This window comes from Notamacropus eugenii, chromosome 2 (assembly GCF_028372415.1).
Source record: "Notamacropus eugenii isolate mMacEug1 chromosome 2, mMacEug1.pri_v2, whole genome shotgun sequence".
In the NCBI taxonomy this organism is placed as follows: Eukaryota; Metazoa; Chordata; class Mammalia; order Diprotodontia; family Macropodidae; genus Notamacropus; species Notamacropus eugenii.
In genome coordinates this window covers 59,936,034-59,951,464 of record NC_092873.1, presented here as the reverse complement: position 1 = coordinate 59,951,464, position 15,431 = coordinate 59,936,034, and the positions used below count along the sequence as shown (strand labels likewise).

At 42.4% G+C, this 15,431-nt stretch overlaps 1 protein-coding gene across 6 annotated transcripts in view; it reads left to right on the top strand.

Moving 5' to 3' along the window:
* Positions 1–15,431, top strand: part of NGEF (neuronal guanine nucleotide exchange factor) — a 151,689-nt gene that overhangs the window by 104,983 nt on the left and 31,275 nt on the right. For all 6 annotated transcript variants that reach the window (XR_011973995.1, XR_011973994.1, XM_072640532.1 and 3 more), the window contains 2 exons: positions 9,967–10,127; positions 14,859–15,011. Coding sequence is in view for 4 of the 6 variants with exons in the window: in XM_072640532.1 (XP_072496633.1) it covers positions 9,967–10,127; positions 14,859–15,011 (314 nt within the window). In the remaining 2 variants the exon portion in view is untranslated. The remainder of the gene's footprint in view (positions 1–9,966; positions 10,128–14,858; positions 15,012–15,431) is intronic.

Here is a 15,431-nt window from a genome sequence, read left to right as displayed (position 1 = left end):
AAGTATAGTTAAGGTGACTATGTCTGCAGACACATGCCTCATTCTATATCCAAAGTCCACCACATCTATCCCAGGAAGTCAGAGGCATGTTTCACTAAATCTGCTGGAATCACATTTGGTCATTCCAATGGAATGTTCAGTGGATCTGGAGTCTGACGACACTGGTTCAGATCCCACCTCAGTTACTTACACCTTGGACAAGTCACTTAACCTCTCTGTGCCTCATTTTCCTCATCTGTAAAGTGAAGAGGTTAAGGATTAGACACAGTGGTTTTTAAGATCGTTCCCAATTCTAAATCTATGATCCTGTGATCCTTAAAAAAAATTGCCCGGGTCTAGCACTCAGGGAGCTGTGTAGTAGCAAGCGCTCTAGCATACTCGGGATGGCTGCTTAGCGCAGGTTCTTTGATCAGCCTCATTAGGAAACATAGCTGTTTAAGGGGTCAACAATCTTTTAAATTACATTCACTAGTTCAGGAGAAAAGTCAGCACCCTGAACTTTAGAGAAAATATAAACAGGGAAAATATAAGCATAGAAATAAAGACCAACAGACAGGGCCCTACTGCCTGAATCAAAGCAACATTGCTATACACTTTACATACATCCCTGGATAGAGGGCCTTTACATCTGAGCAGCTGGGGGATCTGAACACATGGCTACTCAACATCTTCACCAGGGAATCACAAGGTCTTTCTCATAAGCAAACCCCCAAGGGAAAACCTCACCTCAGAGTATATATACACTTCTCAGAGCCAGAAAGCATCACAACCCTCGTGACTCAGTGCCTAATTAGAAATTAGCAAAAGGTATGAAAGCTTTCCTACAAGCAAGCTTTCCCTAAGCTTCCCTTAATGGGCTCCAAGTGAGGTCTATTAATGGGCAGGGAAGATCTTAAATCCCATTAACATTACAAGCTGTCATCCTGCTGAAAAAATACTGTGTTGAAAGAATACAGTGCCATACTGTCCTCTGTATACTTATGCTGAGAAGTCTAAGAGTGAGTGCAGTGGAGGCAAAGAAGAACTCCAGACAAAGCACTCTAGGGAAATGTGAACAGGGAAGGGACATATTTAGTTGGAAGGATGAGAGGAAGTTTCATGGAAGACTTAAAGAAGAGAAAACGTTTGGTTTAATTTTTTTTCTCCATAAATCAATCAATAAGTGTTTATTATATGCCTACCATATACCAGGCACTTTGCTGGGTACTCTGAGTATAAAGATGAAAGTGAAATAGTCTCTGTCTTTAAGAGTTTATGTTTTATTGAGGCAGCAAGGACAACATGTACCTAATCAATCACCAAGCATTTATTAAGTGTCTACTGTGTTCTGTCCCTGCTCTCAGAGGACTTGGATTCTATCAGGGAGACAGATAAGTACAAAATAAGACAGTTTGGGATGGAGAGAAGGAAGGAGGAGGAAGGGAAGAAAGAGTTAGAGGGGATGGGCTGGAATCAGGGGAGGCTTCACGCAGAGGAGGCTTCATGGAGAGAAGTCAGAGAATGTTTAAAGGCAGAGAAGAAACAGTAAATGTTTAATGACCACTTCAGTAGACAGTAAGCTCCTTGAGGGTAGGACCTGTTTCATTTTGTCTTTTTCTCTTCAATTCCTACCTAGCACAGAAAAATAAAAGTGTAATAAATTGTGTGTGTGTTCGTCCTTGGTTGCCGAAGAAGACCATGCCATCAGAAAAATGATGACATAACTTGCACTTAACTTTGTTTTGAGTGAGGGAAGGTTGTGCAGGTCACCAGCCTCACTTCTCCTCCAGAGCCATCTGAATCCTGTGACCAGATGTTCATTAGGATGACTGGAGATGAACCAGGATGAGGCAATTGGGGTTCAGTGACTTGCCCAAGGTCACACAGCTAGTGTCAAGTGTCTAAGGTGAGATTTGAATTCAAGTCCTCCTGACTCCTGCATTGGTGCTCTATCCACTGCACCACCTAGCTGCCTCTATGTAATAAATTATTTTTTCACTGAATAGAAATGAACACCCAGGGTACAATCAGGGCTGCTTCGCTGGACGGCACCTCCTTTGTTCTCAGCACAATATCAGCACCGTGGAAGATGTGGCCTTAGCTTTCTAGTATCCCACCATCTGATCACAGGGCAGAGGAGAGTGAAGAAGGGTCTTTACCTCTACATTCCATTCTAGGGGGGAAATGCATACGGATCACAGCCTGGAACTATGGAAAGGGAACAGAATTTGGGGTCAGAGACCCTGGGTTCAAATCTTGCCTCTGACACTTCCTCTCTGACCTGGGATAAGTTATTATGCTTTTCTGGATCTTGGTTTCCTCATCTGAAAACAAGGGAGTTGAATTAGCTGTTCCTTTCAGCTCCAAATTTGTGATCTTATGTTATGTGGTTCATTTATTTTGAGCTTTTTTTCCCCTTCTCTATTTTCCCTGGCATCCTGCTTAGCTTTTTAGATATTGTAGGTTAGGACAAGAGTTGGCAGTTAAAGAGAGAAAAGCCACTTTAAAATAAAATTCTCAGAAGAGAATATTTTTAGAAGAGTTCCAAAGTACTTTGTACATTTTTTCAACCTATGCCACATAGATTTTTCTATCAATTATGTGTGTGTATGTACACACACACACACATATATTCTTTGTACATTTTTATAATTTAATATACAGAACATACATTAATGTACATCGAATCTCTCCTCTGCCCTAATCACCCCCAGCCTTGTCTCACATTTATCTGTATATATTGGTGTACCTGTTTTCCCACATCCCCTCCAGCATTTGTTATTTTCCTCATTTGTCATATTAGCCAATCTGATAAGTGCGAGATGGTACCTTAGAGTTGTTTTAATTTGTATTATCTGATGATTAGTGGGGGCAACTAGGTTGGTTGGTGGATTGGTTGTTGTCCTTCATTCTCGAAGAGGACCAAAATGACATCACCATGATAAAGTGAAGTTTCAGTGTGTCCAACTGTGGCTGATCAGACCAGTACAAGCTTGGAATACTCTCCCACAGATTGGGCACAGATAGTTCCTGTGAACATTTGGGGTGGTTACTCCAAATTTGAACATCCTATATTTCCTTTGTGCTATCACAATTCTGCTTTGCTCATAGAGCACAACACCCTTTCTGATGTGGGCACGCCATGCTGAGCAGTCCTATGCCAGTGTCTCCAATGTCCCACAATCAAATCCGAAGTTCTTGAGAGAGATCTTGAGAGTGTTCTTGTATCTCTTCTTCTGACCACCATGTGGCCTGTCCCATGTGAGTTCTCCATAAAGTAGTCTTTTTGGCAAGTGTACATTTTGCATTCAAACAACGTGGCCAGTCCATTGGAGTTGCCCTCTCTGAAGCATAGGTTTGGCAGTTTAGTTCAAGCAAGGACCTCAGTGTCTGGTACCTTATCCTGCCAGGTGGTTGACCTTCAGAATCTTCCTAAGACAGTTCAAATGGAAGCGATTCAGTTTCCTGGCATGGCACTGGTAGACTGTCCATGTTTCACAGGCATACAACAATGAGGTTGGCACAATGGCTATGCAGATCTTCAGTCTGGTAGTCAGTCTAATACCTCTTCTCTCCCAAACTTTTCTTTGGAGCCTCATAAACACTGAGCTAGTTCTGGCAATGTGTGTGTCAACTTCATTGTCAATGCATACATCCCTGGAAAGTACACTACCAAGGTAAGTGAACTTATCCACAGCATTCAAAATTTCTTCATTTGTTATAACTAATCATTCCACGTATGGATGGTATGGTGGTGGCTGATGGGCAGCTAGGTGGCACTGCAGTGAATAGAGGGCCAGGCCTGGAGTCAGGAAGACTCATCTTCCTGGGTTCAAATCTGCCTTCAGACACTTACTAGCTATGTGACCCTGGGCAAATCATTTCACCCTGTTTGCCTTAGATCCTCATTTGTAAAATGAGCTGGAGAAGGAAATAGCAAACCATTCCAGTATCTTTGCTAAGAAAACCCAAAATGGAGTCATGAAGAATCAAACATAACTGTAATAACTGAACAACAAAAAATTATTAGTGATTTAAAGCATTTTTTATGGTTATTGATAGTTTTGATTTCTTCCACTCAAAACTTCCAATTCAAATCCTTTAACTAATTATTAATTGGGGAATGGCTCTTGTTCTTGTAATTTTGACTCAGTTCCATATATATTGCAGAAATGAGACCCTGATCTGAGAAACTTGCTACAAAGATGTTTTTCTCAGTTTCCCACTTTTCTTCTCATTTTATCTACATTGGTTGTGTTTGTTCAAAAAAAACCCAAATTATTATATAATCACAACTATTCATTTTACCTCCTGTGAACCTGTGCATCTTTTATTTGGTCATTAACTCTTCCCTACCCATAGAAGACAGATAACTTCTCCTCTGGTCTACTAATTTGCTTATATCACACTTTATATTCATATCATGAACCCATGTTGAGCTTACTTTGGTATATGGTGTGAGATTTGGTCTGTGCCTGACTTCTCCCAGACTACTTTCTAGTTTTCCCATCAGTTTTTGTCAAATAATGTGTTCTTGCCCAAGAGCTGGTATCTTTGGGTTTATCAGACACTGGGTAATGTGTTCATTTGCTATATTGTGAGCCTAATCTGTTCCACTTATTGACAACTATATTTCTTCCCCAGTACCAAACTGTTTCGTTGATTATACCTTGTAATATAACTTGAGGTTTGATAATGCTAGGTCCCTTTCCTTCCTATTTTCTTTCATTAATTCCCTCTATATTATTGGCATTTTGTTTCTTCAGATGAATTTTATTATTTTTTTCAAGTTCTATAATGTAATTTTTTCGTAGTTTAATTGGTATGGCCCTAATTGTTCAGTCATTTGCAGCTGTGTCTGATTCTTTGTGACCCCATTTGGAGTTTTCTTGGTAGAAATATTGGAGTAATTTGCCATTTCTTTCTCCAGCTTATTTTATAGCTGAGGAAACCAAGGCAAACAGGGTTAAGCAACTTGCCCAAGGTCATACAGCTAGAAAGTGTCTGAGGCTGGATTTGAACTCGGGTCTTCCTGACTCTAGGCCTGCCATTCTATCCACTGCATCACTTAGCTGCCCACATAAGTAAATTAGTTTAGGTAGTATTGTCATTTTTATTACATTGGCTCAGCTTATCCATGAACAATTAATATTTCTCTAGTTACTTGGTTTTGTCTTTATTGTGAAAATTTTCTTACAATTATGTTCTTATAGTTCTTGTTTGTGTGTGTTGGCAGGTAGACTTCCAAGTATTTGGTGCTGTCTGTAGTTATTTTTAATGGGATTTCTTTTTCTAGCTCTTCTTGCTGGGTTTTGTTGGTAATACATAGAAATGCTGATGATCTGTGTGAGGTTTTCAGTTGACTTTCTAGGGTTCTTCAGGCAAACCATCAAATCTGCAAAAAAATAATTGTTTTTTTTGTTTCTTCAGTGCCTCTGCTTATTCCTTCTATTTTTCTCCTTGTCTTACTTCTATAGTAAGTATTATATTATTTATGTAATATATTATATAGTAAGTATTCATTTCTATTGAATTTAATTGTTCTTTAAATGTTTGGTAGATTTGCTTGTTAATCCATTTGGTCTTAGGGAATTTTTTCTCAGTGGGTTCATTTATGACTTGTGTGATTACTTTTTCTAAGATAGAATTACTGAAGTATTCTATTTCCTATTCTGTTAATCTGAACAATTAATATTTTCATGAATATTAATCCATTTCATTCAGAGTGCCACTTTTATTAATAAAATCATTGAGTAAAATAGCTCCTAATAATTGCTTTTGTTTCCTCTTCATTTGTTGTGAATTAAACTTTTTCATATTTGATACTAGTAATTTGGTTTTGTTCTTTCTTTTTTTAAAAACCAAATTAGCCAATCCCTGCCCCCGCACCAAGTTCCTTGTTTTATTTAAGTCAATAGGTATTTTTTTTTAACTTTCAATTTTCTTAATCTGTCCTTTGATTTTCAGAATTTCTGTTTTGGTATTTAATTGAGGGTTTTTAATTTATTGTTTTTCTAGTTTTTGCCCAATTATTAGATCTCCTCTTTCTCTCTTTTTATTTTTTATTTCTATTTTTTGGGAGGCAATCAGGGTTAAGCGACTTGCCCAGGGTCACAGTGTCAAATTTGAATTCAGGTCCCCTTCTACTTCAGAGTCTTCCTCCTTGAAGATACATTTCAGGCACCATCTTCTGAATGAAACCTTTTCTAAACCTTTTCTAACCCCTTCCCAAAAGTTAATGCCCTCCTTCCCAGCTATCTTGTATGTAACTACTCTCTATATACAATTATCAATAGATCACAGGTCAGCATAAGAAATTAAATGGGAATTTTGGGGAAGTTTGTGGAAGCCTCAGATGACACATGAAGGCCAACAGACAACAAAAAAAGTTTAGAAACTCAGAAATGCATAAAATATATGTATAGTGTAGTATAACATCAACATATTTTATCTTTAATGTCATAATAATTCAGATTTCTTCTCTGGGTATGAAGGGAGTGCCAAAAGATTTTACTTAGATTTTCCAGATCATGGGGGCACCACACCCCTAACCCCTGTGATGTGGAAGAGATAACTATTTTTACTTCTGGTTCCTACCCCCCCCCCCCCCCCCCCACGCGCCCTCCCCACTCCCAGTTAGAATCCCTTGTGAGTAGAGATTGTTTTGTTCTTTGTACCGGTTTCCTCAGCTCTAGCACAAGTGTCACTTGCCCTCAGGGTAAATCTATTTAAATACCTGCCACGTGCCAGGCACTGTGCTAAACTCTGGGAATATACAAAGAAAGAAGAGGGGATTGGGAAACTAAGCCTCAATCCTCCAGGAGATGACTTTCTAATGCTGGAGACCACAAGTAAATAACTAGGTGCATACAAGATGGAGACTCAGTAGAAGGAGGTAATCTGAATGGGAAGGCATTAGTACTTATTGATTGTTTGACTGGTTGGTTCAATGAAGCCATTCTGGGCTTTGTAGTGACTGCTTTCTTTTCTAGATGTTTACCAACCACCCTTGAATGATATGTTCAGGAATTTTGCCAGGAATTGTGGTCAAGCTCACTGTCTAACGCTTCATTCTTTCCCCTTTATTGCCTTTCCCCTTCTCCACGACCTTTCAAAGGGCACCGACTTAGCCCTGCCAGGACCCTGGGAGGCAGCTTGTGGGAGTCAGGTGACTTGGACCCTGAAAGGCAGCCAGGAGCTCTCTTACCCTCTCCTTCCTTATCTTGAGCACAAGCTGCCTTTGTTCTTTTCTTTCCAGGACAAAGATTATTCTTCTTAAAGGAGCAAACAGAAATAAAAGGGAGTTCAGCCCCTCTGCTCTCTTGAACGTCCAATTTCTGCTGGAGAAAACCTTTTCTTAGACCCTCCCCTTTTCCCCAAGGTGGCTGAAAATCCTCTTTTCTTAGGGGAAAATGCATTTTTGTGGTGGTTGTTTTCATCCTCTACCACATGCCCTTGCTCTCATTTTTCGTATGTATCTTTGAGGACTCTAAGTCAGTGAGTTCCCTGTGTGTCCACATCCCTCTCTTTGCCTCTTTCTTCCTCATCAAGCTTGTATCTCATTGTATCTTCTCAGGTTTCTTACCATAAGATCATAGACTTAGAGCTGGAAGGGACACTGAGTCCAATTCCTTCATTTTACAAATGAGGAAACTCAATCACTAAGGACTTGCCCAAGGTCACACAGATAGCAAGTGGTTTCAAACCCTGGTCCTCTGAAGTTCATTTCCTGGCCCCCGACACCAGTTGATTGCCCCTATAGAATTTTAGTTCATGGTTTCCTATCTCTCCTTTTCTCTTTTTCCTTTTCTCCAAATCTGGAGTGTATGTCAAAATCATTCTCAACTGACTTCTCTGTCATGAATGTAGATGCATGGAGAGTTTATCAGCATCCTTAGATTTATTTTAAGCAAGAGAAAGAAAGAAAAAAGAAAGAAAGAAAGCTAGGGCAGGTCACCCAAGACGCAGCTAAAGTGCGAGCAGGTGCTCTAAGGAGAGTGTTTGGAGAGGCTGTCGGGGACAAGGTAGAAAAACCAAAGGAATTTTGTCAGAGCTGTTCTGGGGGGAACAGGAAGTGGTGCTGTCTGGTGGTTGGCATGATAATTGTAGATGATATGGAAAGAAGATCGACCTGTTCAGCTCTTCTTACCCTTTTGTTTTCTGTGTCAAGGAGACTAATCCCCTTGAATGACTAGGACGGAACAAGCCTGGCTAGTAGGGGCTTGAAGCCCCACATAAGTAGGACATAGTAGAGAGCTTTTAGCTGCCCTTGATGAGGTTAAAACATGAGGCTTTGGCAGATTACATCCCCAGGTGTTGGGGAAAACCCAAAATGTGATGGGGTCAGGCCCTGTTATTGACCTTTGAGATGGTCGATAAATATTTAAGTGCCTGCTGTGCTAAGCTCTGGGATACAAGTAAGAAAAAAGAAAGAGTCCCTGCCCTTAAGGACCTTGTAATCTACTGGAGAAAGATGATTTGCCTGAAGTGGTAAAGGGGAAGGGGATCACAAAGGATTGGTCTCATTCTCCTGGAGAAAGGCATACTCTGTGATGATTTCCATAAAGGAAAAGAGAGACCTCTGTATAGCAGATTCTCCCTTCTGTTGGTCTGTGGATGATCAGGTTCCCATTCCATCTCTGGCTCTTACTAGCTATGTGACCTTGGACCAGTCCCTTAACTTGAGCTCCAGATTAAGAAATTATTTAATTAATAAAAACATTTATTGAACTGAATTGAAATTGAATTTCCATCTTTAGCTCTCTGAGCCTCTGAAGGTGACTTGGGGCATTTCATCCTGAGTTAGAGCAGATCTGTGAGTGGAGTTAAGAAAAACCAGAGGAGTCTGAGAGATAAATGAGGCCGAAGAGAAGAGAGGGAGGGGGGAGGCTACAGAGTGGATCCATCCCCTTCCTCTACCCTTCTCCTCACCCCTGTCCTACCACCAGACACCTGGCCTTGGACTGACTACAGTAGCCACTGTAGGGAGATGAGAAACCAGAACCAGCACCCTTCTTCCCTCAAGGACATTGGTAGGGTGGAGCCAATGGAGGAAGGACATCCCTAGGATGACTTCAGCAGAAGAGCTGTAGACTCATAGCTCTAGATCCATCGGAACAATTGCAGTAATAGTCTGACTAAGAAGGGATGAACTTCATGAGTAGAGAAAGGGAGACAGACTAAAGAGATGGAGACAATGGAAATAGAAACTATAGGACTTTGAAGGGCAGGGAGAGGGGAAGGGAATTGAGATCAAGGAGACCAGGAAGGCCCCAAGGTTAGGAACAGAGATGACTGGAAAGATGGGATCACCCTGGACAGGAAAAAGGACAGGTCCCAAGAGGGCTGAGTTGAGGGGTAGGGGTGGGATTAATGAAATCTAGAAAGATAAATCATTACTGATGTGTTTGAAGAAATCATTCCCAAGAATCAGAGCCGTCTGTGCACAACTGGACTGTTGGGGGTCTTTGAGAAGAGGTTGGATGCCCACTTGTCCAGCAGAATGTAGGAAGAAGCTTTGGTTCATGAGATGGCTCCTGGGACCACCTCAGCTGGGATTTCAGAGGGTTTGAATTTAGTTTAGTTTGAATTTAGCTCAGAGCGGGCAGGGGTCTCGGGCCATCTGAGTCTAGCCTCTACGTAACCATAAAGCTGCTCTACGTCACACCAGACTAGTAAGTGATCATTCAGTCCCTGTTTGAAAATATCCAGGGTAGGGGCAATCCCCTGCCTCCCCAAGCAGTCTGTTTTACTTATGGACAGCTCTGCTTGCTGAGAAATTTTCCCTGGCATCAGGCCTGCCTCTGCCTCTCTGGCCCTTCTGGCCCCTGCTCCTGGTTCTGGCCTCTGGGGGCCAAGCTGAATGAGCAAGATCCCACTGATGAGCACAGGGATGGGGCAAGGGGGCCCTCTGATGAGAAGCACAGAGAATGTATCTCCCTGAGCCCCCAGCCTCATCTTTGTGCTTTTTTGTCTCCCCCAAATCAGGCCATGTTCGAGCTGGTCACGTCTGAAGCCTCCTATTACAAAAGCCTAAACCTGCTGGTGTCTCACTTTATGGACAATGAGCGACTGAAGAAGATTCTCCATCCCTCGGAGTCCCACATCCTGTTCTCCAACGTCCTGGACGTCATGGCCGTTAGCGAACGGTAAGAGATGGGCATCCTGGCCAGCCTCTAACCCATCATCTTATAAAGACCTTAGCAGAATGACATCATCTGTCAGTCATTCATTCGATCATTCAACGAGCATTGATTAAGCACCTGCTATATGCCAGGTAGAGACAGTGAGGTGTTGCAAAGACAGAGCTGGCCTTGAAGTCAGAAAGACTTGGGCCATATGATCCTGAGCAAGTCTTAGTGTTTCTCCAACAGGGCTTTTTAGTCTAGGGCTCATAGAACCCAAAGGGTTCCTTCCCCAGACTGCCAAAATACAGAAATTTCACACAGAAGTTAAGAATCCCTGGTTTAAAGAGATAAGTTATAGAACAGATGCTACCTATCCGCATTGGTAGAGGGAGCTTCCTCACGTAGGGACTTCTTGCACTGATGAAATCCTGAATCAGGGAGTCAGTTTTCAGAGTAATTATTTTAAAAATTCATAATTGAAGGAAATGCTGCATTTCATTGAGAAATTAATGAAAATAAAGATGTAATTGGTTTTCCCATCCAAGTTCGCAGACCCACTGAAATCCATTAGAACTCTTTGGGAGATTATTGCTCCCGTTACACAGACAAGGAAACTGAGGCCAAGAGTGGCTCACTCCCAGTGAATGACAGCACTAGAATTTGAATACGGTTGTCTTTCCGCTTTAGCAGTCCAAACTGTGTTGCCTCCAAACTGATAAATCTGCACCAAACCGAAATACATTATAATGACACAAAAGGAGATGAGATCAAATCCATAAACCAATATGGCGCTTCCAAGCATCTTCAGCGCAAAGTGTCATATTTTATCCTGCTTGTATTTTATTTTATTTTATGTGGTCTTCTTCGGCAATGAAGGATGAACACACACGCATCTCAAAACACAACCAAGCTTAAAGATCTTAATGATCTTTGTTCATTTATCCTTCACCCAATTTCCAGAAGAGGAAAGGCAGTGGGTCTTGGGTCTGCAGGCCCAGCCCTGGAAAACATGACTGAGATTCCTTCAGAAGGTAGTGTTTACATCCCAGTGTGAGCAGCTTTGCAGAAAACAAGGCTTCCATGCTCATATGCCTGAGAACAGGGAGGATCCTACTCTAGAGTGAGGTCACCAAAGCAGGAGGAGGTGGGAGGGGGTGAGAACTTTAGGAAGAATTTGTTGAGAATTTTGGCCAAAATATGCTCAGCCCAGAGTTTAAGCCAAAGATGTGACAGAAATGTCTTCAGGACAGGCTCCTTTCCATTTTCTGTAAAGAGGTTTACATTGTCCCATTCCTTACATCACATGATACAGATCCAGAATACCTTGATGCTACTTGGTATCCATGGAATCCAGATTTGGGGGGGGCGGAGGGATAGACATGTGACTTATGGGACAAAGAAGAAGCCCCATTTACCAATGCAGATGAGCCCTGAGTCACACAAGAGTATATATCTGAAGTGATATTTGAACCCAAGTCTCCCTAAATCAAAAGCCAGCCTTCTAGCCATGATACCTCGCTACCTCTTATAGCATCCAGGATACCCCTGGAACAATGGGCTATTTCAGTATGGCAGCTACCTGTCCAGGAATGCCTTGAGATCAAGGTCAGAACCGCAAAGAAGCAAACTCAATAGGTGAATTCTTCACCTTGAAGTGCTTCCAGTCACCCTATCTCCCCTTTGCACAGCATTTTGAGAGTGTGATGGCACTCTTCTCAGAAACAATCCTGTGTTTCTGAGGGAAATGCTATTATTACGCCCATTTTACAGATGAGAAAACAGAGGTAAAGTAAGTCACTTAGTGTCTGAGGTGGGTTAGACTACACATCTATACACCTCTAAGATTTATTATGAATTAATATGGAACTAGGTTTTGCAGCACTTCACATATAATGGGAGAGGGGTTAGAGGAAAGGAGAGAGTTTGAAACTCAAAATTTAAAAAGTGAATGTTAAACAAACAAACAAAAAGAAATGTAGTTTTGCCATCCTGGCAAAAAAATGAAAAATTTATTTTTCTTTATTTTTTATCATTGAAAGTCCTGGGGAATAATGGATAGAGAACTGGCCTCCTAGTAGGGAAGACCTGGGTTCAGGGCCCAACTCTGAAGCGTTCTTCCTGGGTGATACTGGGCCAGTCCCACTTCTTGGTGCACAAGGCAACAGTCAAGAAATGCTCATCTCCATTAGTAGAGGGAGTTTTCTCACTGGGAGTTCTTTGTATCAGTGTAATCACAGGGTCTGGCCCAAAAAAGATCTACAAAATTCTTCCTCTCCGTAAGTGGCAAAGGGTCTAGTGGTCAGAATTACCACCTCCATTTTACAGTTGAGAAAACTGAGTCCCAGAGGTTTAGGTGACTTGCTCAAGGCCCCCCAGCTAGCAAATGGCAGAGGTGGGGATTCATGGAATTTCAGAGCTGGGAGCAAGTTCATAGACTATAGACTTTGTCCAACCCCCATCCCTAGCTGGAAGATCCCTCAGAAGTGGGCATCCAGGCAATGGCTGCCAGCCTTCGTCGAGGGCCCCCTCTGACCCAGTGCTGGCCTTGGGAAGCCAGCCCATGCCCCAGCTCTGAGGAGTCGAGCTTGGGCTGACTGAGTTTGTTTTCATATTTACATTTCCCATCCAAAGACCTCTCCAATATGGGTGACTTTTATGTATATACCTAAACACACAATGCCATTACCACCACTATATAAAGATAGATATCTGTCTATATATAATGTAAAGTGTGTATATGTGTGTGTGTGTGTGTGTGTGTGTGTACATACACATAGGAGAGGGAGCTAGAAAGCAAATAGGGTAATGTAAAGAACAGGAAGGAACCACTGTCAGATTCATTAGATTCATGTGCACACAGATTTAGAGATAGTCATCTGTTCAAGAACCATCATTTTACGGATGGGGAAACTGAGGCCCAGAAAGTAGAAGAGGCATAGATTCTAGGATCATAGATTTAGAATAATAAGGGATCCTATAGGTCATCTAGTCCAATTCCTTTGTTTTTCAGATGGGGAAACTGAGACCTTGAAAAGTATTATAGACTTAGAAATGAAAGGGATGGTACAGATCATCTAGTTCAACCCCTCATTTGTACAGATGGGGCAACTGAGGCCCCAGAGAGAGGAAGTTACTTAGAATTGAAAAGGATCTTTGTGATCACCCAATCTCTCCTTTTTACAGATGAGGAAATGGAGGCCCACAGGGGGCAAGTCACTTGCCCAAGGTCACACGGGTGGAAAATCCCAGAGCCAGGACTCAAAATCATTCCTCTGACTTCAAATCCTCAAATCTCTTCGCTGCATCCCACTGCCTGTCCAACTTGGGTCTAATTATAATTCACACACAAACCCGCTAAGGGAGTACATCTTTTCGTCCATTGTCTTAGATATTAAATAATATTTTTCTTCAGCACAATCCTCTCTAATGTACCTTCTGGCTTATTTTCATGCTGTAGACTTTTTTTTAACTTTGTATTTTTCCATTTTGCTGCATCTCAAGGGTTGGGGGGAAAGTGAAGAGTGAGGGAGGAAAGAACCAAAAAATCTATGATTAGCAACTTCATGGGGAGGAAAAAATTACCTGTAATCCCACAGTGATTAATCACCAGGAGAATCAAATCTTCTTTTGCCCGTGGCCTTCCTTCTCCCCAACCTTCATGATGTTTGCATCCCCTGCTTTATCCTTGATGGGATCTGTCAGCTGCCAGGGCTCAGGATGAACATCACTGAGTTCTCTGGGCTCCGTTAGCAAAGATAGCAGCTGATATTCAACATCAATTCTCTCACTTGATCGTCACAACAACCCTGGCAGGTAGATCCTATAATTAGCTCCATTTTACAGATGAGGAAAATAGGGATGAGAGAAGTGATTTATCTGGGGGTGCACAGCCAGTAAATTGAATCCAAGGAGGGTTTTAAACCCAAACTGCTTCTGACTTTTCCTTCCATACCCCATTGGACTCAAAGGATCTTAAGCTTTTAAGTTGCCAAGAATTCCCAGCCCTCTCTGAGCAGGCTTTTGGGTCTGAGGACTGGGTTCAAACTCTCCCTCTGACCCTTACTAGCTACATGACCATTATAGAGTCAGAGGCATTTAGGACAAGTCACTTTCCCTCTCTTTAAAAAAGGAAGGGAGTGGACCAGAGAAGATCATAAAATAAAATGGTTGTTGTTGAGAGCCAGGTAAGGGGAAAGTGCCAATGGTAAGACAGGAGAACCAGATTCCTCAATGGGTCAATGGCTGGGACACATCATGGAACAAAGACAAGAGTTGAAACCTGGGCTCTGCTACTTAGTATCATTGTGGGACTTGGCTTCTTTATCCGTTGAAAGAGGTAGGAAGGCTAGCTAGGCTCTGAGATCTTCTGCAGCACTAGGGCTGCAGTTCAATGACCCTGTGATCGAATGAGATCCTGCCACACACGGTGCCTGCCATGCAGTTGGTGTTAATGAATGCTGGTCCCCCCCCACACACACACGTGCTTGTGTGATCTTCTTCGGGCATCAGTTTTCTCATCTATAAAATGAGGCTGTTGATGGCCCTGTGACTCCAGTTCTTTCTGGGTGGCCCTATGATCTAGCTGTGTGACCCTGGGCATTCACTTCACCTGTCTGAGCCTCAGTTTTCTCCTCTGTGAAATGAGGGGGTTGGAGTCGATAGACTTTGTTCTAGGTTTGTGACCCCACAATAAGAACAAGGAAGGGAAAACCCTCCTGGTCCTAACTGCGGATTCTTGGTCGGTGGTTTCAGGTTCCTCTTGGAGCTGGAACATCGCATGGAAGAGAACATTGTCATCTCCGACGTGTGTGACATCGTCCACCAGCACGCAGCCAATCACTTCTCTGTCTATATCACCTACGTCTCCAACCAGACATACCAGGAGAGAGCTTACAAGCAACTTCTGTGAGTTCTGTGGTGTGGCTCGAGAGCCCCTGGTTTTAGAGAAACTGTGTGTCTGTGTGTGTGTGTGTGTGTGTGTGTGTGTGTGTGTGTGTGTGTGTGTGTGTGAGAGAGAGAGAGAGAGAGAGAGAGAGAGAGAGAGACAGAGACAGAGAGACAGAGACAGAGACAGAGACAGAGACAGACAGACAGACAGACGGACAGACAGAGACAGACAGAAACACAGAGAGACAGAGAGAGGGGGAGAAAGAAGGAGAGAGACAGTGACTGACAGAGATAGAGACAAGGAGAGACAAAGGGGGAGAGAGAAAGAGAAAGAGAGAGACAGAGACTAAAAGAGAGAGAGACAAGGAGAGACAGATAGGGACAGAGAAAGACAGACAGACAGACCAGTCGTCATAAAATGTTGCACAAAGTGGGTGA